Below are 24,071 nucleotides of genomic sequence, written 5' to 3' on the forward strand. Positions count from 1 at the left end.
CTGCTGGAAAGGACAAAGGTTACATGCTTTTTAAAAACATTTATTCCGTAAACATCAGCAATGAAACCGTTTCACTGACAGGTGAGTAACAAAACTCTTTAAATTAACATGATCAAGAGCTAGGAACATGAACACCTGACTTCATTGTTCCTAGTGCAGATGCATCCTTATTGCCAATGAAAATGGAGACTTCCAAAATAGATTTCAATATTCAAACACCTCTTGTTGACTGACCTATTTGAGTGGCATGATTAGAAGCTCTTGGTGAATACTGGCTTGAGGCCAAATTTCACAATCTGAACTAATAGCTGCATATATAAAACTGACAAATGACAACTCTAGCATACTAGTACAATAAGTATACTTCGCCAGAGTGACCAATGCTGACCATGATAAATCGTGCCAGATGTGCTTACAAATATTCGTAACGTGCAAAGAAAAAAAGCTCCACTGACTACTTGGACATTTCAGCGTCTCCCACTTCAAGCTGATGAGGTAACCGCTACAAATAGCAACCAAATAATTCCCACAATTTTATATGAACTTGGCCATATTCGAATAAATCTGTGTGCAGATGGTGTGCATAAGTCACGGTCATAGATAGCAAGTTTAAAACGGTTGTCTCAATGACCCTCTCGACTCTGGCATTTCCGTTATTGTGGGCCAAAGGCCCCAAAAGATAGGATGCAGTTGAGTTCAGTCAGGTGATGGAAATAAATACGCAAACAAACATGAAGTGGTTAATAGCATAGGGGGGAAAGACACACACAAAACAAAAACATGATTTCAATGGTAATTAGCAATGAAAGGAAAACAAGAACTGTAATATGTGCAAGCCATATTATACGTTGACCGCTATTTAATATCTCGGAGCTATTATATGGACATTCTCTTGACATTTCTGAACAAACGTACTACTAACAATCTGTGCAGAAAAGGCATATTTTAGGGACAGTTTCGAGACCTGATCATCCAACTGCTTTCGCATTTTCATACCTTGAAAAATCAGGTCGTAAAATGGAGGATATGGCTATAACGAGGCCCACCTAATTTCCTCAGGAAAGATGGCAGACCTTCCACAGTCAGGTGAAGCAGCAGCAACACTAACCTACAGGCGTAAAGAAGTAGACCATGTTCTTTTTCACTCAAGTCTGACAAATTATTTCATCTTTGGTACCATCTTATTCCCTTTTATTATTTACAGGGAGAGAACAGAGGCCCATGTAGCATCTCTTGCAAAGCCTCATGTCATTGCTGGTCAGCCCTGGGCTGTGTGGTGAGTAGTTCCTCTCCGTGTGGCAAGGTGGCACTACTGCTCTCTGCTACCTTAGCAATGAGCGGCCTCCATGGGTGCGAGTGTCAAGATGCTCCGATCGTTGGAATAGAAGGGGTCCGAGTCGCTCCATGATCTAAAAGCATCAACGACAGAGGAGTGAGGGGTGTGGGAGGAGGACTAAGCTGAAAACCTGCCTCGAGTGCTTCAACCCATCTCGGACCTGCCTAAAATACCCTTTTATTTACTGTTGGATGTGACATCCATCATGGTACAGTAGGGTGATGGTACAGGAGTAGTTGAAGACCTTATCTGTATTGATATGAGGAGGCCCTGCCTTGGAACTGAAACCCTGTCATTCTGCTCATCTTCTACTGGCTTCCTGCCCTGTCACTAGACTCAGTTCCTGCCCTACACTTCAACCTATAGGGGTAGCAGCACAAGCAAACAGAGTTAAACTCAAAAGGAGGAGAGAGAATAGGGTGAGTACAGTGAGGGTTAGTACAGGATGACAAACAGTCAACTTCCTTCTCTCAGTCACTATATGCATAACCAGGTATACTAAATACTTTCTTTGAATGATATGAAGCTCAGGCCTTGGCTATACAATTATATATGAACAATTTACACTACCTACTGTAATAGGAAAATATCATATAATCAATATATCGAAGACATCTTAAATATGTGCATATTTATAGTAAAATACATATCTAGTATCAAAGAGCCATTGAAAAGAGGGCTCTCAACTCCTTCAGGAAAGGCAAAAAGCACCTCCCTATTTCACAGGCTAACATTGCCACCAGGGGGCATAGTAGGGACTTGCCACATCTCAACCATATTCAGACTCCTGTAGAATATAATATACATCATCTTGTTCATCACTATACCCATTTTATCATCTTTGTATCACAAGTATCAATACCCTATATGGATTATAAGACAAAGACAACCGTTTTAAGAACTTGTATGCACATGGTGCTGTATGACTTCAAAAATAGGTATTTCTTGATAAATGTGTATGTTGGTGTTAATTGTCTAGTCTTGTGGTACTCCCACTTGATATCAAGCTATTAGTCCGTTGTCTATGGCGATCTATCAGAACAGAAAACCAGGCAAGCAGCAGAATATTAGATTGAATAGTGACGTCAAGGTGATATAACAGCTGCATATGAATAACGTAGATGGGGGAAGTTGAATATTATCTCGATTTTAGACAGAGCGGCAACGACGAGAGAGGTTCAGACAAAGTGCAGCAAAGCAGGAGTAACGTTATAGAAAAGATCAGGACACACGTGAACACACAATGTCTGGTTACTCAGCATACATAATACCAAAAGGCAGCCCCATGCAACAAGACAGTTCTCTTCTCAAAAGCACCTAAGGCTTCAAATACTTCACTTTATCAAATAAATAGCAAAGAGACTCCTATTCTCATTTTGAGACTACGGTTTTCCAGTACATCTCTGTCAGGGAGTGTGGTCCCCGTGTTTCAGCTGAGGCACACTGACACCAAACACTGCAGCATGTCAAACCACAAGCATCATTCAGTAACAGTACAGGGTACGGTAAAGTAGGGCTGATATACTGCCATGCTGCCAGTCAGCGAGTGTGGCCGATGGTGGGGTCTCTCGCCCTGTGCACTGGCAGTATCCTAGCATTAAGGCCGGAACAAGTCTCAGTATAACTTTGACTATTTTCTTTGAGTGCTTATCTCACCTCAGTGTTGAGAGAGTGAGGGTGTGAAGTAGATATGTGGGCAGACAAGGAAGGGGCTGAGAAAGCATTACACTGGCATCATGCGGTCATTGTCCATAGATACACACATACAGTATAACAAACTTTGGCAAGTCAGAGACCAAGAGTACAGTCGTGGACAAAAGTTTTGAGAATGACACAAATATACATTTTCAAAGTCTGCTGCCTCAGTTTGTATGATGGCAATTTGCAAATACTCCAGAATGTTATGAAGAGTGATCAGATGAATTGCAAAGTCCCTCTTTGCCATGCAAATGAACTGAATCCCCCAAATATTTCCACTGCATTTCAGCCCTACCACAAAAGGACCAGCTGACATCATGTCAGTGATTCTCTCGTTAACACAGGTGTGAGCGACCGGGAGGCCCATGGGGCGACGCACAATTGGCCCAGGGTCGTCCGGGTTAGGGAGGGTTTGGTCGGCAGGGATATCCTGGTCTCATCGCGCACTAGCGACTCCTGTGGCGGGCCGGGCGCAGTGCACGCTGACCAGGTCGCCAGGTGTACGGAAACACATTGGTGCGGCTGGCTTCCAGGTTGGATGTGCATTGTGTCAAGAAGGGCAGCAAAGAAGCCACTTCTCTCCAGGAAAAACATCAGGGACAGACTGATATTCTGCAAAAGGTACAGGGATTGGACTGCTGAGGACTGGGGTAAAGTCATTTTCTCTGATGAATCCCCTTTCCGATTGTTTGGGGCATCTGGAAAAAAAGCTTTCTTCTCAGCCAAGGGACTGGGCTCACTCACAATTTTGCCTAAGAACACAGCCATGAATAAAGAATGGTACCAACACCTCCACCGAGAGCAACTTCTCCCAAACACCCAGGAACATTTTGGTGATGAACAATGCCTCATCCAGCATGATGGAGCACCTTGCCATAAAGCAAAAGTGATAACTAAGTGGCTCGGGGAACAAAACATCAATATTTTGTGTCCATGGCCAGGAAACTCCCCAGACCTTATTCCCATTGAGAACTTGTGGTTAATCCTCAAAAGGCAGGTGGACAAACAAAACCCCACAAATTCTGACAAACTCCAAGCATTGATTATGCAAGAATGGGCTGCCATCATTCAACATGTGGCCCAGAAGTTAATTGACAGCATGCCAGGGCGGATTGCAGAGGTCTTGAAAAAGAAGGGTCAACACTGCAAATATTGACCCTTTGCATCAACTTCATGTAATTGTCAATAAAAGCCTTTGACACTTATGAAATGCTTGTAATTATACTTCAGTATTCCATAGTAACATCTGACAAAAATAACTAAAGACACTGAAGCAGCAAACTTTGTGGAAATTAATGTGTCATTCTCAACTTTTGGCCACGACTGTACAAGTAAAAAGCAGAACGAGAATGCTACATCTTTAACAATGATCAAATAAATATAGCGTTACCTCAGTTAGCATTCTCTTGAATAGATTTTGCAGCATAAACACATTGTCATAGATCAATAGAGACTTAGACTCAACCTGGGCTTTGCCTACACTGTGAAGGAAAAACACACGGACTCGGCAGGCTTTGGAAAAGTTAAAAGCACAAAACTTCAGACAGGTGACAGAAAGCCCCCGAGTGAAAGAAGATTTGCATACGAGTACACACTTGGAAGGAGAGATTACATAGACACGTGGCTACATTGGTGAACATGTTGTCCCACTGAATATAGAAGACAAATAGACTAGAAGGACTCCATGAAGTCGATCATAGCATACGAGATAAATATGTCTCTATTAAAGAACATTTAAGATCCAGGATCCAGATACTAGTCTCCCTCCCTACAAACCTTTCTCTGTCACTGGGGTGCCTGTCCTACCAGTAAGACCTTAGTCTAGTCTACCTCTCTCTCTTCTAGGCTAGGCCTTCACTACTCCTGGGGAGCAGTGGGCTCATCCTGCTCCAGCTTGTAGGAGATGCGCCTGCAGCAACAGAGGCTACAGAGGGTGGGGTCACACCTGTTGGCGTAGGCAGGGTTGTAGCGGCCCATCACTTGCGCCACCATCCGGCCCAGCCGGGCGCACCCGTTCTCCCCCTCTGAGTAGCAACACATGGAGTCCACGCAGCCGATGCCCTGGTAGTTAGTCTCAAACTGCAGAGAGAGAGAGCGAGAGCACAAGAGAGAGAGACACAGAGGAATGGTGAGGAAGGGGAGACAGAGGGGTGGCAGAGCACAACAGAATATTAGAATCAGAACACACAGGTCACGCCAATATCCACAAAACAGCCCAATGACTGTCCAGGGAGCCGGGAGGGGATTTGGAGCGCGTCAAAACAATAAGAGGTGGGTGATGCACAAGGTGTCAGACACAAATGTACATGGCCAAGCTGGAGAGGTGAGAATCAATCAAATTTTAAAAAACTCAAATCTATAAACGATGCAGTATTTTCCAAGGCAAGGCTGTCCTTGTCCCTGGCAAGCCTTGAAGGCACTAAACAAATCACACAGGAGTTACAGGCAGTTGCCATGCCAGTCTGACATGTGCTTAAAATCCTATTCTCACATTAATCTCAGTCAGCTCAGCTCCACATAACCATGATAAATAACGGTGATTCACTCCCAATCAAAGACAATCTACGGCTACAAATGAATGGCGAAGGCAGAGAATTTTGTGAATATAAAATGCATAGCATTAAGTGGAGGAATGTCGATTCCAAGGCGACTCTGATCTCTTACAGCCAACTCTTGATTTTCCCGAGTAAGCACCTGCGCAGTGAGTGCTCGAGCACTGCTAAAGAAGCAGTCCTGAACACATCGAGACTATCAACACTGGTTTGTGGTTACAACGCTCAATTCCCTCCTCTCCCTACCACTCAGAAACTACTGCATATTTGCAACAGCAGCAGAAACAGTGGTTAGAAGAGTGAGAACAAAATAGGTATTAGGCTACACTGCCATGGATGTATCATTCTACTGTATCTTACATTAAACACTGTCCTCCAAATGCTACTGTATGAAAAACTGATGTGCAAAGGCAATCCAGTTCAGGAGATATGTATATTCTTCTCAACAGGACTGATTACACAAACATCCTTCATGTTGCTTCCACCTTGACCTGTAGTTAGGGGACCACTAACATGGTTGGAGGAGGTGATGATGATGATTGACAGTTAAAGTAACTGTCCAGTGTTTCCAGATTTGTAGAAAAACATTGTTTGATATGATTTTTGCTGGTTTAAAGGCATACACAGACAGACAGGTGAAAAATGACGAGTCATGATTAAGTAAGGTTGGGTTTTGTTTTCAAAAACTAAAAGCATTGTATTTGGGACAAATCATTCACTAAACCTCAACTAAATATTATAATGAATACTGTGGAAATAGAGCAAGTTGAGGAGACTAAGCAGCTAAGATGGGTAGAAGTCTGTCCATAATAAAGTGTTGCTCTGCTTTCTTAACAAGGCAGGTCCTCTAGGCCCTAGTTTTGTCGTACCTGGACTACTGTCCAGTCGTGTGGTCAGGAGCCACAAAGAGGGACTTAGGAAAATTACAGTGGCCCAGAACAGGGCATCACGGTGTCCCTTTTAATGTGAACGGAGAGCTAACATTAATAATATGCATGTCAATATCTCCTGGCTCAAAGTAGAGGAGAGATTGACTTCATCACTACTTATATGTGTAAGAGGTGTGTTGAATGCAGCAAGCTGTCTGTTTAAACTACTTGGGGGGTTCAGTATTACATAGAGCCATGACTACATGGAAATCTATTCCACATCAAGTAACTTATGCAAGCAGTAAAATGTCAGATATAAAAACAGAGCAATGGGCCTCCCGAGTGGCGCAGCGGTCTAAGATACTGCATTACCACAGACCCGGGTTCGATCCCGGACTGTATCACAATCGACCGTGAACGGGAGTCCCATAGGGCGGAACACAATTGGCCCAGCGTCGTCCAGGTTACGTAAGGGTTTGGCCAGGGCCAGACTTTACTTGTCTCATCACGCTCTAGCGACTCTGTGACAGGCCGGGCACCTGCAGGCTGACCTCTGTCATATGTTGAACGGTGTTTCCGACGACACATTGGTGCGGCTGGCTTCAGGGTTAAGTGGGCGGGTGTTAAGAAGTGCGGTTTGGCGGGTCATGATTCGGCGGACGCATGACTCAACCTTTGCCTCCCGAGTCTGTTAGGGAGTTGCAGCGATGAGACAAGATCGAAATTGGAAAGAAAAAGGGGGTAAAATACACACACAAAAAATCAAACAGAGCAATATGGGGATGGTGGACAGGGGAGGATCCACACACACAGAGGCCTGGCTGGGCCAGGGAAGCAGTAGGGTTACTACCTTGGCAGCAGCTAATGGGGATCCATAATAAATACAAATACTACCTAGGGGACCATAGGGCTGGGCCTTGGGCGGGGGGAGGAGAAGCAGCTAGCAGTTGCCAATTGTCCTCCCCTCGGCTCCTGCCTTCAGCAGAGTCATATTCTGAGCTGACTGAACTCTTATCCTCTTCCATCTGGAAGCACAAAACAACCCATTAAGTCTCATGCATGGAAGAAAACAAGACAAATGAGCACAAAAACCACTCCCACATCCATAGGAGGTAGAGAATAGCCGCACCAATCAATTCATGTCCAAAACAATTAGTGTACACTAACATTTTAACTAGGAGACTGGGCACAAAGACGTTCCAAAGAATCAATGAGCCAGTTTAGTAATTTCAGTGTACTCTCAATTATGTAAATGTATCCATTTTAACTGGATGATTGAGGAATTCATTTAGAATTTGGCTTAGCAATTATTCTGTCAACATATCAATCCAATTAGGAAATTGATCACTTGCTTTTGGATGGAGTGGTTGTCATTTTCTCTCCTCATTGTGCATATCTTAAGAAAATAATGCCATTGTTTAAAAGCATGCTGTCCAGAATATGATCTGGAGATACAGTGAACAAACTACTATGAAAATAGCATTCACCAGCTAGCAGCTTTTGCTCACTATAATTTTGGGCCTCAGAATTACTGTATTAGCAGCATACATTAAACCGTCTCAAGCTGTGCTCCACATGCCGTCATGGTTGGAACTTTATATCAGGGCTGCTGCAGTGAGAGGCTGCTCTGCCCAGTGCAGAGTGCACTAGGCTAAACTAAAGCGGCACGCAGTTGATAGACGATTTCCTAGAGTCAACATGCAGGGGTGCATAACAAAATGCCTTATCTTTCCCTTTTTTTTTCTAGAAAGCTGGTTAATTAGTTTGTCGTCTGCATGGGTAGGCCGCCATTGTAAATAAGAATTTGTTCGTACCTGACTTGCCTAGTTAAATAAAAGGTTCAATAAAAAAAACACATTCTTATATTAAAGATGTAGCAGGGTCCCTCCTACTCTACCTAATTTTGCCCAGCTGATTCTTGGCTCTGGAAAGAGGCTGCAGTGCGATGAAGTCATCACCTATGACGACTCGATTGGAGTACATCTACAGAGCAGAGGGAAGGAGGCAAGGGCGCAACACAGAGAAGGTCAGTTAGGAGGGAAGACGACATACACAGTAGACACAGAGGTTGATCATAACACACTCGTACAGACACACATGGACACACACCAGCCGGAGAAAGGAAGAAAATCATCTATCACAGAGACAGGAAATGAGACTCAACCCTGGGAAAGAGAGCTTTTCTCTTCTAAGACCCACTGAGCAGCACTTTAACACTTAACTTTCTTCATCACAGATGCTAGAATTGCTGACTCGCCAACTATTTGATGCAAAAAAAGGCTGAATACGTGTTAAGTAAACAAACAAAAAGAGGCTGAATACGTGTAAGTAAACAAACAAAAAGAGGCTGAATACGTGTAAGTAAACAAACAAAAAGAGGCTGAATACGTGTAAGTAAACAAACAAAAAGAGGCTGAATACGTGTAAGTAAACAAACAAAAAGAGGCTGAATACGTGTAAGTAAACAAACAAAAAGAGGCTGAATACGTGTAAGTAAACAAACAAAGAGGCTGAATACGTGTAAGTAAACAAACAAAAAGAGGCTGAATACGTGTAAGTAAACAAACAAAGAGGCTGAATACGTGTAAGTAAACAAACAAAAAATACAAACAAAGAGGCTGAATACATGTAAGTAAACAAACAAAGAGGCTGAATACGTGTAAGTAAACAAACAAAAAGAGGCTGAATACGTGTAAGTAAACAAACAAAGAGGCTGAATACGTGTAAGTAAACAAACAAAGAGGCTGAATACGTGTAAGTAAACAAACAAAGAGGCTGAATACGTGTAAGTAAACAAACAAAAAGAGGCTGAATACGTGTAAGTAAACAAACAAAAAGAGGCTGAATACGTGTAAGTAAACAAACAAAGAGGGCGTGTTAATATCAACCTTTTAAGCAAAGAGGAAGTTGTGACCACAAGAATGGAACCGTTCAAGAGGCTGTTTTCAAAAAAACTGTTTGTTCAGCAATATGCTCCTACCATATGGCCATATCCACTGTCTAGCTCTCCCACCTATCAGACACGCTACAATAGATTAAGATTTGGAACAGAGATGCACCCTCTTTGTTTGGAGCATGCCTTTGTCAGTTGCACAGTGAATTGTTGTTCTTGTGTTGTCTGAGGTGAGAAGCCATGCTTTGGTGTCATGCGTTTCCTGTCAGTGCAAAGTTTATTACCGCAACCCACCCCTTCCCCCCTCCTCTCCCCTGTCCCTGGGTGTCCTACCTGAGACTTCTGGGTGCTGGTTGGCTGGAGGTGCCTATAGATCACCTTCTTGATGATGTCGGGGAAAAGGCAGGCGATGAGGATGATGATGATGGCGAACCAGGCAGAGCCGCTGGAGAGCAGCTGGACAAAGACAAAGTACATGTCCTGGGTGTGGAGGAAAGGCCTGAAGGGGGGGGTGGGGCAAAGGTCAGAGAATCACACTGTTAGCCAGCCGACATCTGTTCAGGCTTAACTAACCCTGTGAGTAGAATAGAACACCCTTTGAGTTGAGCCTGGAATAGAACTTCAAGGTTTTCGACTGTATGGGATAGACAGTCACCGAGGTGAAATTCTAAGTAGACTGTATGCCACATGCAGTACAATCACACTTGTTGATCTTATCACATACTATATAATGAAATGTCATGTGTATTAGAGATACACAGGTTGTGTGGGAAAGAGATGGCAAGCTCAGCTCACCAGATGATTCCCCCATAAAACAGGGAGAAGATGAAGTAGAAAGCGATGGAGCCCCAGGTAACAAAGTGATTCATCCACGTCCAGAAGTGGGTCTCCAAGGCCAGCTGTCGACAGAGTGAAAGAAAACAACAGTTTGGTTAGAAAAGCATGTGAAAGGTTATAGGAGAGTAGACGAGTGAGGTGACTGACAACACTATCAAAAAGTGACAGATTTCATGTGGGATTGCTTTAAGAATTATTTATGAATTGAAGAATTGCAAAAACTCTACGGACATTATTTACCTTCAATGTAACAGTGATAACCATTACTGTGAATACCAAAGTGCCAAAGGTCCAGTTTCCAAACATCTACAAGAAAAATAAAATAAAACATTTAAGAATTTTCAAAGAGACAATACAATGGCTTAACATCCATCATAGGAATACTATTTTAATAGTGATGTCGATCGAGTCACGCGTTATAAGTCACATATTTCCAGAAGACTAGGCCTAAGCCTTCTAAGCTAAATTGCTGACAAACTTGTGACACTGGAAGTTACTGACTCGTCATCGCTCACCCCTTGAGAAACATGGCACATCAAAATCATAACCAAGCAGGGTGTTCATACAGAATGGACCAATGACAGCAACAGATGTTAGGGGGGTAACTATGACAGGGCTATGCATTAACTGTGATTCAGTCAACTCTTACCAGTTGTCTGTTAGCTCTCAAACTCTGATGACATGCAGAGCATGAAAAGAGGGAGGAGGTGAAGAAGAGAAATGAACAAGAGAAATTAACAAAAGAAAACGAAAAAGAGCAACATGGTGAGTGCTTTTTCAACAACACCAATCTAGTAGAAAGACTGACACAGACAAACAGAATAGAGACAGGAGAGAGAGAGGGGGGGGCTGCAGGCCAAATAGAAAAATCAAAAACAGCACAGCCTCCTAGAACAGTCTGGAATTTACTGCCATCACACTGCTTAACTTAAACTGAAAAGGAAATATTTCATATTACTGTGCACCTTGATAAAAGACCCAATCAATATTCCCAGAGATCCGCACCGAACATTCAAAGTCAGGTTCAAAGTCAAGTTCCCCTTGGAGCCAAGCCAGGTGGGGGGGTGTGGAACTCCTTACCCTTTCCTCCCCCGGCAGAACCACTACCAGAGGTAGAACAGACAGTACAGTACACGCAGCCCAGCCCACCTCACCTGTCCATTCCCCATGAGAGATGTGTCCTCCCCCATCAGGATGTAGGAACCAAAGAAGAAGACAAAGGCGTGGCAGAAGCCCAGCAGTGTCCAGTACAAAAAAGTCTTGAAGGAGAGGAGGGAGTTCTTGCTGATGTCTCTGTTGGTGTGAAAGGATACAAAGCAACATGGTTCTGTCCGTAGCAAATGCTTGTTGTGTTTTCATGTAAATGCAGCCAAAGGAGGTAAAGCTACATTCTGTATGGGAAAAAAATTATGTCAAATAGAACACCATGTCCTACCTGTAGAGCACTGGCTTACTCTGCAGCATGTGTGGATGGACCTGTTGCTCAAACAGGCTGTACACCAGTATGGGCAGGGAGGTGAAACAGATGTTGTAGAGTGTCAGGTAAACACTGTCATACAGAGTCTGGAGAAACAGGGAGGCAACAACGAGGTAGGACAAGATTGGCACTTCACCCTGGGCCATGTACAACACAGCACACATTCACACCTGCCAAGAGCCCACCCCCCCACCGTCAACAAGGGCCTACACTTGGCTAACTCCTTCTGTATGTGGATGATTCAGAGATGGACAGTTCGAGCTGATGATCCCTCAGGGGGAGATATAGCTCCACGTGGTACATTCAGAACAACAGGCATGTATATCACACAGAACAAGGTACACAAACAACACTCACAAAGCAACAGTAATAAGGGACCACAAAAAATGAACAAATAGAACTAATGAGACACTGAAAGACACTTACTTGTTGTGAAAACAGACAGAAGAACTGGTATAAAAACTGGGGCGTAATAAAGCACACATTCTAAAAGAAGACAAAAAGGGATTTAGACCCGAGACAAGCACATCTAGCTCCTGTATTGACTATCATTGTGTAAGACACCGCAAAGCATCCTTAAACATAGAACTCACCTTGTAGAAAAAGTACTGTACAAGGGTTGCAACTCTAATGTAGTAGAAGTGGCCATGGACGAGCAGTAACTTGGAAAGGAATCTAAACCTTGCTATTGCATAGTCACTGTTTCGTACTGCTTGTCTTCCCTCCTTGCCCATGATACCTGAAATGTTTTTAAAGTCTGTTATTAGCCATTTTGTTCTGAACCTACAAGCAAAATGCACTATTGAGTAATGGGTTATTGTAATTTGATTAGGGTGGAGGACTTGAAATTAAGGAGAGCCGCACACTCTTAAGAGCTCAGATGCAAAAATGTAATGTCCAACGTTTCGACAGGCAAACTGTCTCCATAAGGGTATAATCACAAACACTGCAGGATGACTCGTTTATATATATAGCCTTATGTAGTCTAAATCGTATGCTATCCATTTGTTTTTTTGTATGTTCTTTATGTCATTTTAATATTTGAGAATTAACCAATGATATTAGGCCATATTTGGCCATGATTGCCGACACCTGTGTGTCTTTTGACACTATATAAACAAGTCACCCTGCAGTGTTTGTGATTATACCCTGATGCAGACAGTTTGCCTGTTGAAACGTTGGACATAAAATTTTTGCATCTGAGCTCTTAATGTGCAGCTCTCCTTTATTTTCAAGTTTTCCACTCCGCTAGCCAGCACCTCGCCTAAATAGGTGTGCGTTTCTTTTTCCTCTAGGGTGGAGGACTTACCTATGCCAACATGGGCCTCTTGAATCATGCTGACATCATTGGCTCCATCCCCAATGGCTAAAGTGATGGGTTTCTCTGGAGACGTTTTCAGCAATCTCACCACCTGCCAAGCACAGAATTCTCATGAAGCAGCCCAAATGAGACCAGGAGCATGGCAATTAGCCTTTACTGTAACACCAGCTACTGCAGATAAAACCACAGCACTGGCCAGATACTCTACTCTCCACAGCCATGACCACGAATTTAAAAGTCTGAGAAACCAAAAGACAAAACTGAAATAGCTAGCCATCTAAGGAAGTTTTTCTGAACAATTTCAGTAAGTGTCACGTAAGTGCACTGTTGTAAGTGAGTTGTAAAGGAGTCTACAGACCTTGTGCAAACTACGGAAACACAGCGCAACAGTGTACTTGAATGTCGTTTTGCGTCACAAAATGGGTGGTTCCTTGAAGAACATAGTTCTGCCTATGTTGCTGCGTCGACAAATCACGTTTTGGAACTTTAAACAATGAACCAAATATTAGTATCCCCCCAAAAAATGTATTTGTTGAGAAGTGAAACAGTAAAACAACTGGTAGCCATACCTTTTCTCCGTAATATATGATGACATCTATTTTTAGCTGATGGGAGAGAATACATTGAACCAGCATATCAAATTCCAATAATGTTGTAAGTTACACTGGCAAGTACAACAATATTTGCCAGGGCACATTATTTAATTATAAATCTCATGACTTCATATTGAATCTAAAAAGGGTCGTTGTTTTGCTGTGTTTTTAGCTAGGCTAATTCCCACTAGCTACTACTAGCAAGGGAAGACCACTCTTAGTTTTATTCACCACAAATGAGTAGACAAAAAAAAAAACTATATCGCCCCCTTGTGGATGGGGGAGTCTGGGAAAGACGGACCGACATCGTGTCATCAAAAGGTGTGCGCTGCTCCAAAAAATCTGATTCACCCAGGCGCACACATACGGTAAATGATCACTGTTGTAATTATAAATCATCTACTTCAATCACGTTAATTCTACTAGCAGGTGTTATGTATTACTACAAAATGATTTATACTAATGTATTATTATTGACAATTTATTTAGGCAAATATCTTTACATTAACAATACATTTGTTTTAAATACTTGAGGGCATGAGAAATATGAGATTGGCGCTGTTGACTGATTATTTCATAAAGGAAAGCCCTAAAAGGCTGGTAGTGACAGGGAGGGGACTTGCCTTGGCCTTCTGCAGGGGCGCCATGCGGCAGCACAGCACGGCAGAGCAGTTCTTGCACACCTCCATGAAGAGCTTCTCGTGCCCCCGCAGTGCTAGAGACAGGCTGGCCCCGTCCACCACCAGGCCATGCTGGATCACATGGTCCTCTCTGATCCTACACACACACACAGGCAGACAGACAAAGGGACACATAAAAGAGCCGGTATAACTATACAGCACTAACGTGGAGGTCCTCCACACACACACACTTGTTTTACTATCCTTGTGGGGACAAAATTAAATTGATTGATTCTCATTCAAAATCCTATTTTCCCTGACCCTAAAAAAGTTCCCGAAATGTCCCCAATTGTCTGAATTTTCCTTGTTTTATTATCCTTCTGGTCACCCTCGGGATAGTAAAACCACACACACACACAAGTCTACAGTGCATCTCACACTAGAATGATTATGCATCATCACCCAACATAAATCCACTCATTTTAAATGGAGTATAATAAAAACCTTAAATTGTCTTGATTTCTCATAACCATTTCGAAACTTTGTCACACGACGAATATAGGATGTGTCGTGACTACAAAAAAATGTAATGACATTTTTTTTTAAAGGTTCCGTACTCTTCCCTGGTTTCCAGACTGAGTCATCTGCAATGCATCGTGCCTAATGACGCCATCCCCCCAGGGGACCATAAACAAGACTCCTTCACCATTAATAAGCCAAGGACCATTGGAAAAAGGACTGCATCCGTGGGCAAGAAGACATCTCTATATATCAGTGGTGATAAACAACAGAAGGTTCCCAGAGCTGCTCTGGCAACATCCTGACATGTTTAGGCTACACATAGCCCAGAATTCTCAACTCCACGATCCCCGATGGAGTGGAGTGCCGAGGCTATGACGTTTATAAATAAACTATGGATTGCAGCACCCAAAGAAAATAATGCAACTAAACAGGACAAACGTAGGTACAAGTTACGCATGAAAGAATTACATTTCTTTAAAGTATCGACTGATACCGACTCGATGTAGTCGGACGTAGACTACACTCCTCGCCACTCAACTCCATCGGGGAGGTTAGAATTCTTGGCTAGGCTACACAGTGATTCTCTTAATTGGAGCACTGTCCTTAACACTCATAACTGATTACGATAAATATGAAGTTAAACTCTGCCTTCTATAGTTCTTTATTGCACCCAGACCTGTATATTACCCTGAATACATTAACATGCTGATGAGGGCTTGTAGACTAGTTAACCCAGAGAAACACAACATGGACAACAGACATGGTGAGTGTCTGATGTTAATGGCATGGGGAGACATGGTGGTAGATGTTAGTGACAGTGTCCTACCTCCTGGCCAGTTGTCTGAGCTGCTCGGCACACTCGTTGTCAGACTTCTGCTGCACCAGCTCCAGGATGTTCATGGTGCGGTGAAAGTGGCCGCAGGACAGGCTGACACTGACCGCCGTCTCGTGCTTGTCCCCGGTCAGCACCCACACTTTGATCCCAGCCAGACGAAGCGACTCGATGGTCTCCTGGACCTTTTCCTGCAGCCTGGGGACACAGACACACACAGCACGTTAGCCTCCATGCCATATGAAGAACTAAAAGGTAGACCCAGAGGTGGGTTCATTTCCAGTAAACAGAATCACCCCGGTAAGACTAGGGGGAGGCTCTGTACAAGTGCACTGCACAATGATTGCAGAAAAAGGAATAATGTTAGCTATGTGTGTGTCTTTCTTTCAGCTTCAAATGTTTTATCCCGCTACCAAACAAATGATTGATTTCACCTTTAACCTATCTGATTAGCTTTAAAAAAGGTCCAATCCACAGTCGAAACAATAACAAAGCAGGCTCCCCGCCTCTGTTTTGATAAACATCTGAGGGATGAGGCTGGAGAAATGTAACCACTCAAATGCCTCGTCAGTCCTAGCATCCATAGCTCTGTCCAATATGTAACAATTATAGTTAAGCCTGTTGAGGCTATACAGTTAATTTACATATGTTGATAAACATTGCAGAAAAACAAGCTTATATTTTGGGTTCGACAGTTGAACTAAGTTCATGAGGCATTTATGAGTTGAGCGATTAACCAACATTTTTTTTTTTTTGTGAGCCCAATGTGCCGCTTCTCTGGAGCGAAATCAAACTATTCACGAGAGAAATCAAGTCAAGTACTATGTGGGCTGATGGGGTGAAGGGACTTGTAGTTTTCATTAAGCAAATATTCAAATATTCTTAGTTCAGTGCAGAAACATGGCAATTAATGACAATGACCATCATCCATTGTGCCTGCTCTTTCCGCCTCAGAGATGGATACACTTACGCCTCCTATGTTAGGTTAGATACACATACTGCATGAGAGAAGAATGTACACAGTAATGAGAGAGGGATAGAGACCGTTTGTGAAAGTATGACTTATCTACTTTGAAGAACTAGTAAAAGGATTTCATCAGACAGCTCTGCAGCATACTTTAGGCAGGTTAGCCTAGCTGAATAGGCTAGGCTAAAGACGGTACAATATTGGGAGCACAGAAATAACGTCTGGCTGGCTGCTACTGCCTGAGCAGAGATGAGATGATGACTTTAAGGAATAAAAAATAATAGTCATCAAATAAAAAACAAGGTATATACACACACACACACAACCAAAATAGTTTATTATTTCGTCATCAAAAAGAAAGGAGGACCAAGGCACTCTTCATATAATTGATTAAAATGCCTTTATTAGTATGGCATGTTCAATAGAAACAAAGTTTTTGTTTGTTTTTGTACTCCCTGACGAAGGCCATGCAGCTGAAACGCGTTGGGTTTTAAAAACTTTGTTTCTATTGAACATGCCATACTAAAGGCATTTTAATGAGTTGTATGAAGAGTGCCTTGGTCCTCCTTTCTTTTTGATGACCAATATACCCCTTTTACCAAAGAGCACCTTCTATGCATTTAATGTAGACTTTAAAAAAAATCTAAAACCGAAATCTGTGATTCTTTTTTAAATTTTTTATAATCGAACCGAAACTGAAACCGACCTCAAAAAGCACTAATCGCTCAGCACTACAATGGGTATACCGTAGAACTTCAATTAATAGCCTGGGCATTTATTTGCTTCAATCACTTAGAGGCTTCTATTGAGCCATTTCCTTCATCCACACAGCTTTTGCTACCAAACTTAAATTGTGACCAGTATAAACATTATAATAAAAAAATCCATCGCTCTTCTTTTGCACCATCTAGATGAAGTTCACTCCTAACCAATAAATTTAGACCAGACGTTTATATGAAACAGGTGGTTATTTGCTGAAATGTATGCCGATGCCCAGATGTTAAAAAAGGGACAGGCGACTATTTGATACTTGCCATTTTTATTTAAGTTTGACATTATTTTAGTAATGCCTGCCTGCCTGCCTGCCTGCCTGCCTGCCTGCCTGCCTGCCTGCCTGCCTGCCTGCCTGCCTGCCTGCCTGCCTGCCTGCCTGCCTGCCTGCCTGCCTGCCTGCCTGCCTGCCTGCCTGCCTGCCTGCCTGCCTGCCTGCCTGCCTGCCTGCCTGCCTGCCTGCCTGCCTGCCTGCCTGCCTGCCTGCCTGCCTGCCTGCCTGCCTGCCTGCCTGCCTGCCTGCCTGCCTGCCTGCCTGCCTGCCTGCCTGCCTGCCTGCCTGCCTGCCTGCCTGCCTGCCTGCCTGCCTGCCTGCCTGCCTGCCTGCCTGCCTGCCTGCCTGCCTGCCTGCCTGCCTGCCTGCCTGCCTGCCTGCCTGCCTGCCTGCCTGCCTGCCTGCCTGCCTGCCTGCCTGCCTGCCTGCCTGCCTGCCTGCCTGCCTGCCTGCCTGCCTGCCTGCCTGCCTGCCTGCCTGCCTGCCTGCCTGCCTGCCTGCCTGCCTGCCTGCCTGCCTGCCTGCCTGCCTGCCTGCCTGCCTGCCTGCCTGCCTGCCTGCCTGCCTGCCTGCCTGCCTGCCTGCCTGCCTGCCTGCCTGCCTGCCTGCCTGCCTGCCTGCCTGCCTGCCTGCCTGCCTGCCTGCCTGCCTGCCTGCCTGCCTGCCTGCCTGCCTGCCTGCCTGCCTGCCTGCCTGCCTGCCTGCCTGCCTGCCTGCCTGCCTGCCTGCCTGCCTGCCTGCCTGCCTGCCTGCCTGCCTGCCTGCCTGCCTGCCTGCCTGCCTGCCTGCCTGCCTGCCTGCCTGCCTGCCTGCCTGCCTGCCTGCCTGCCTGCCTGCCTGCCTGCCTGCCTGCCTGCCTGCCTGCCTGCCTGCCTGCCTGCCTGCCTGCCTGCCTGCCTGCCTGCCTGCCTGCCTGCCTGCCTGCCTGCCTGCCTGCCTGCCTGCCTGCCTGCCTGCCTGCCTGCCTGCCTGCCTGCCTGCCTGCCTGCCTGCCTGCCCTGCCTGTCTGTCTGTCTGTCTGTTCTGTTCTGTCTGTCTGTCTGTCTGTCTGTCTGTCTGTCTGATATCAGCTGATGTACAAAGGGCTATATAAATACATTTGATTTAAAGAGTGGGTGCTTAAGATTAATCATATAGAGGCTTGTTCCTTTGAAGACTTTTGGGGGTGAACAGAGCAGCATCCTCTAAGTACCATTACTACTGGAGGAGGGAGGGAGAGAGAATATGATGGTGTGGGCTGTCTGCATCTCACTGCAGAGCAAGCGTACACACACAAATGCCAACAGAAAGTCTCTCCCGGACTGCCACTCACTGACCAATGATCAAATCCAGACTGCCTCTGCTTTAGTATCTCCACTGCCACTCTGTTCAGTATGTGTGAATGACATGGAGCTACACCAGACAAGTCTGAGTTATTCTATATAATACATGTAGCAATCAGCGTAGATGTGGATCGTCATTTTAAGATGCATGCAAATCTAACCCAGAGGCAGCTAAAGGCAAGTGAGCCCTTGTTACATAATTGTTCTAATGGAGCATGGATACGTCCCATTACATTTCATTGCGACGGCCCCCTCAACACAATCGCAAAAACGAGCTACAATGTTGGATCCTGAGCCTTTGTAAAGGCTTGCCTTGAAGCCCCTCTAACATCATTTTAAAGAGCCAATATCCCTAAATATTGACACCCTCTCCCTTCCAGCAGTATGCTTGCAATGCCTTTGTGCTCAGCAGCAGCACACTAGGCAGGGCTGCATGTAGAAAGGCATGAGTCATGTTTTAAGTGGCTAAGTGCATTAGACCCAGGAGGGCTGAGCCCTCGACCCCCTACACAGGGAGGCTGCTGCACGGTGCTAGTGAGTCACAACGTGCTGTTGACAAGGAACAGAGGAGGAAGCGATCTGCCACTAGTGCCATCTTAACAATGGCTGAGCCTCAAGACCCTTTTCACATTGACGATAGCAAAGGGACATTTTAGAGAGATCAATTCTTGAGAGACAATACTGCTGTGTAAAGCTGCTAAATTAGCACGTCGCGCATCACACTCACCTGACAGTTGCCCCCCTCCGAGCAGAGCAGTGCAAACAGAAAGAGCCAGACCAATGTTTTTTGGGGTCCGATACAGATCCTTGGGGGCACAAAATGTACCGAAACCGATACACAGTGAGCTCCAAAAGTATTGAGACGGTGAATTTTGTTTTAGCCTCTGTAATCCAGCACTTTGGATTTTAAATTCTACAATGACTATGGAGGTTAAAGTGCAGAATGTCAGCTTTAATTGTAAGGTATTGTCATCCATATCAGGTGAACAGTTTAGAAATTACAGCATTTTTTGTACATAGTGTGTGTGTGTGTGTCCGTCAAGGGATCAAAAGTATTGGGACAAATTCACTTGTGTATTAAAGTAGTAAAAAGTTGAGTATTTGGTCCCATATTCATTGCACGCAATGACTACATCAATCTTGTACACATTAGTTGGATGTATTTGCTGTTTGTGTCACTGATCCAATACCTTTGGATCTCACTGTATCTAATAGTCCAAGAAATATGCTTCAAATGTTGATTTCTTACATTGTGAAATTAATGATATCATGAGAAGTGTTCATTCAGATAAGCATGAGATTGCTTTTTTTCCTCCATACTATTTATTGAATATCGGTGGAATTATTGGCCGATACCGTTATAGCAGTAAATAGCCACTATCAGCAGATAATGTTGGTGAACTGATATATCGTTCAGGCTCCAAACAGAATTGTCTCATTGAGCTCAACACTCCTACAGTATAAATGGTAATACCAGAGCAATGTTTTTGAAACAGCTAAAATTGCAGTAACAGCCTGTTAAATACTAAAATTGTAACAGTCGCTGCCGCCTGCTGGTTGCATTGAGCCACATAAAACTATGGAAGCCCATTCCCACCAGCATTTTTTTGGGTGTCGATAGGCCTACCACATAGGTAGGCAATCCTGGTCCTGGAGTGCTACAGGTACATTACATGACCAAAAGTATGTGGACACCTGCTCCTCAAACATCTCATTCCCAAATTATGGGCATTAACATGGAGTTGGTCCCAACTTTAAAACACATTTCATGAAGCTGCGGAGTGTTGCAACCGAGGACATGCGATTTTTATGCGCTATGCACTTCAGCGGTCTCGTTCTGTGAGCTTGTGTGGCCTACCACTTCGCAGCTGAGCAGTTGTTGTTCCTAGACGTTTCAACTTCACAATAACAGCACTTAGTTGACCCGGTCAGCTCTAGCATGGCAGAAATTTGACGAACTGACTTGTTCGAAAGGTCTCATCCTATTACGGTGCCACATTGAAAGTCACTGAGCTCTTCAGTAAGGCCATTCTACAGCAAATGTTTGTCTATGGCTGTGTGCTCGAAGTGTCAGCAACAGGTGTGTCTTCACACAATACCTCAATGACAAAGCGAAAACTGTTTTTTTTATGTTTGCAAATCTATTAAATACAAAAACAGATATCTTATTTTTATAAATATTCAGACCCTTTGCTATTATACTCGAAATTGAGCTCATGTGCATCCTGTTTCCATTGATCATCCTTGAGATGTTTCTACAACTTGATTGGAGTCTACCTGTGGTAAATTCAATTGATTGGACATTATTTGGAAAGGCACACACCTGTCTAATAGAAGGTCCCACAGTTGACAGTGTATGTCAGAGCAAAAACCAAGCCAGGTCGAGGTAATTGTCCGTAGAGCTCCTAGACAGGATTGTGTTGAGGCACAGATCTAGGGATGGGTACCAAAACATTTCTGCAGCATTGAAGGTCCCCAAGAACACAGTGGCCCCCATCATTCTTAAATGGAAGAATTTTGGAACCACCAAGACTCTTTCTAGAGCTGGCCACCCAGCCAAACTGAGTAATTGGGGGAGAAGAGCCTTGGTCAGGGAGGTGACCAAGAACCCGATGATCACCCTGACAGAGCTCCAGAGCTCAAGAAGGACAACCATCTCTGCAGCACTCCATCAAATCGGGCCTTTAGGGTAGAGTTGCCAGACAAAAGTCACTCCTCAGTAAAAGGCACATGACAGCCCACTTGAAGTTTTCCAAAAGGCACCTAAAGACTCTCAGACCATTAGAAGCAAGATTCTGATGAAACCAAGATTGAACTCTTTGGCCTGAATGCCAAGTGTCACGTCCGGAGGAAACCTGGCAGCATCCCTACAGTGAAGCATGGTGGTGGCAGCATCATGTTGTAGGGATGTTTTTCAGCAGCAGAGACTGGGAGAGTAGTCAGGATCGAGGAAAAGATCAACGGAGCAAAGTGCAGAGAGTTCCTTGATGAAAACCTGCTCCAGAGCGCTCAGGACCACAGACTGCGGCGATGGTTCACCTTCCAACAGGACAACGACCCTAAGCACACAGCCAAGACAATGCAGGAGTGGCTTTGGGACAAGTTTCTGAATGTCCTTGAGGGGCCCAGCTACTCAAGGACATCCATCAAGGAATGTATTGATGTCTTCAGTATTATTCTACAATATAGTAAAAATAAAATAAAAACACTTGAATGAGTAGGTGTTCAAACTTTTGACTGATACTGTACGTACATACATACAGTATATTTGTAATTCATGGATTCTATTTTAACTGCTCATAAAAGTGGGGTAAATGTGTACATTTTCCTGTTTCAAAAATACATTGTTCAAAACAAGCTGTTTAGTTACTTACTACTCTGCCCCTCAATGACTACCAGCAGAAGCAGCTCCTCCTCCGTGGGCACACAGGCCATGTGAACAATGCTTGAATTGTTTTTCCAGCTATTCGCCATGGGATGGAACTGCCCCAATGAATTTGTGGATGTGCTCTAGTCTCCATCACAATGAGTCTCTTGCTTACTTGCCAGACAGCTTACTTCCACACGTGACACTAGATCTGCTCTATCAGGTACAGATGGGGCTAAACCAAAAAGCTAATTGCAATTGACTTGTAAATAAATAATCATAACCGTCACGGGAGCCTGGGATCTGATAAACCGGAGGGATACACTAGCTAGAACCTTATCGTGGATCTGGTAGGACAAAAGGTTCTACTGTAGGTGACAAGGCGACGTTGTCTGGACTAAAACAGCATAAAATCAGGTGTGTCGTAAAGCATGATCAAATTCATTTGCGAGCTACAGTAATGTTGATAAACATTGAGAAATGGTTTGGTAAAAAAAAAAAACATTTGGAGAGGGGGTCAAATGAACCAGTTATGGACTTTTGAAAAGCAGCTAGCTGTTAGCTTGCCAGCTAGTTAACGCCCAGGCCAATTTCAAGTCTTTCTAAACTAATATCTAACTAGCTCGGAAACATGAAGTTACTTCAGAAAAAAAGTTGAAATTGATTGGTCTTCCAGGTTGGTTAAATCAAAAACATGAAGTACAGTGTATATATACAGTGCCTTCAGAAAGTATTCAGAGACCTTTCTGATATCATTGCTTGGTGCTCATAATGAGCTAACCTTTGACCAGACAGACACCAAACAGTGTTGTTGACATACTTGTCTTCCACCCCGGTCGCTCCCAACAGCTCCAGGTCCTTTTCTATGAAGCTGAAGACCTCGGCCAGCCTCTCCTCTCTCTGCTGCAGGGCCGCGCGGGCCTCGTGAAGCTGCCGGTCCACCTCCTCATACTCCTCCACATTGAAGTGTCTGCAGGCCACCACCAACGTCCGCAAGCCCTTCTGAAGAAGGGGAAGAAAGAGAAACGAGTAGCTGACAGGGACTGGCTTTATATCAAATGAACACTCACCAGCCAATCACAAATCAAAAACAAATCTCTGTAGATCCTGATGTCTGGATAAATTATATGTTAAGTTGCAGGATTTATTGATTTTCTGGGGGGAAAAGGACCACAAGTAATATTTACACTGCTGTAAATAAATAAAAATAAAAAACATGTTTTATTTTAAGAGTCAACAATCAGCCACGAAAGCCCTCGCATGGAAAAAAAGACAGGAGGCGACCCAGCTGCACTGGTGCTCTTCAGCACAGACAATAAAAGATGGCATTCATCATAGCAGAAATCTGCTGTACATAAGGGCTGGAAATAGTGCCTTGTCTAATGTGATGTGGTATACTCACCAAGGCAAATTCATCTACATGTACTCTTGTTTTGTCAATTTCTCCACTTTTAGTAAAGGGAAGAACGGCGGACTCAGCTCCCTTTGTAAATAGTACTTTCCCCCCTACAGCAATAGATAAAATATATTGCATTGTCATAGTGAGTGTGGGCCAGATATGAAATACAGGGTAGCAGTAACAGTTAGGGAAATGAACTGAACAATGTAGCAGGACCAAATCAAAGGTGGGTTACATAATGTAATTCAATCCTAATACAATGTTTATGAATGAGCCATTTGTTTAATATGGAGAGAAATCAGTGTACCTGAGGGTGTCTGTAATATGACACTCATTCTCCTTCGGGTTGCATCAAACTCTAGTACATGGAGTAGTTTATACCTGTGGGACAAGGGAATAATAGGATTTACATCACTTTCTA

At 44.0% G+C, this 24,071-nt stretch overlaps 1 protein-coding gene across 5 annotated transcripts in view; it reads right to left on the reverse strand.

The window, feature by feature from the left end:
* Nucleotides 1–24: 24 nt before the first annotated feature.
* Nucleotides 25–24,071, reverse strand: part of LOC112248451 (phospholipid-transporting ATPase IF) — a 60,322-nt gene continuing 36,275 nt past the window's right edge. The window contains exons 16-31 of one of the 5 annotated variants that reach the window (XM_024417485.2): nt 23,958–24,031; nt 23,654–23,757; nt 23,072–23,253; nt 15,545–15,748; nt 14,200–14,353; nt 12,972–13,074; nt 12,256–12,401; nt 12,089–12,148; nt 11,621–11,748; nt 11,340–11,478; nt 10,426–10,491; nt 10,144–10,247; nt 9,682–9,847; nt 7,350–7,480; nt 4,980–5,113; nt 25–1,409 (exon numbers count right to left, since the gene is read on the reverse strand). In XM_024417485.2, the coding sequence (XP_024273253.1) occupies nt 5,011–5,113; nt 7,350–7,480; nt 9,682–9,847; nt 10,144–10,247; nt 10,426–10,491; nt 11,340–11,478; nt 11,621–11,748; nt 12,089–12,148; nt 12,256–12,401; nt 12,972–13,074; nt 14,200–14,353; nt 15,545–15,748; nt 23,072–23,253; nt 23,654–23,757; nt 23,958–24,031 (1,864 nt within the window). In that variant the 3' untranslated portion in view covers nt 25–1,409; nt 4,980–5,010. Of the gene's footprint in view, nt 1,410–4,265; nt 5,114–7,349; nt 7,481–8,352; nt 8,439–9,681; nt 9,848–10,143; nt 10,248–10,425; nt 10,492–11,339; nt 11,479–11,620; nt 11,749–12,088; nt 12,149–12,255; nt 12,402–12,971; nt 13,075–14,199; nt 14,354–15,544; nt 15,749–23,071; nt 23,254–23,653; nt 23,758–23,957; nt 24,032–24,071 lie in introns of those variants that run through there. The other 4 variants (XM_024417504.2, XM_024417512.2, XM_024417494.2 and 1 more) reach the window with 4 other exon arrangements.

The sequence above is a fragment of the Oncorhynchus tshawytscha genome, linkage group LG01 (assembly GCF_018296145.1).
Source record: "Oncorhynchus tshawytscha isolate Ot180627B linkage group LG01, Otsh_v2.0, whole genome shotgun sequence".
Lineage (NCBI taxonomy): Eukaryota > Metazoa > Chordata > Actinopteri > Salmoniformes > Salmonidae > Oncorhynchus > Oncorhynchus tshawytscha.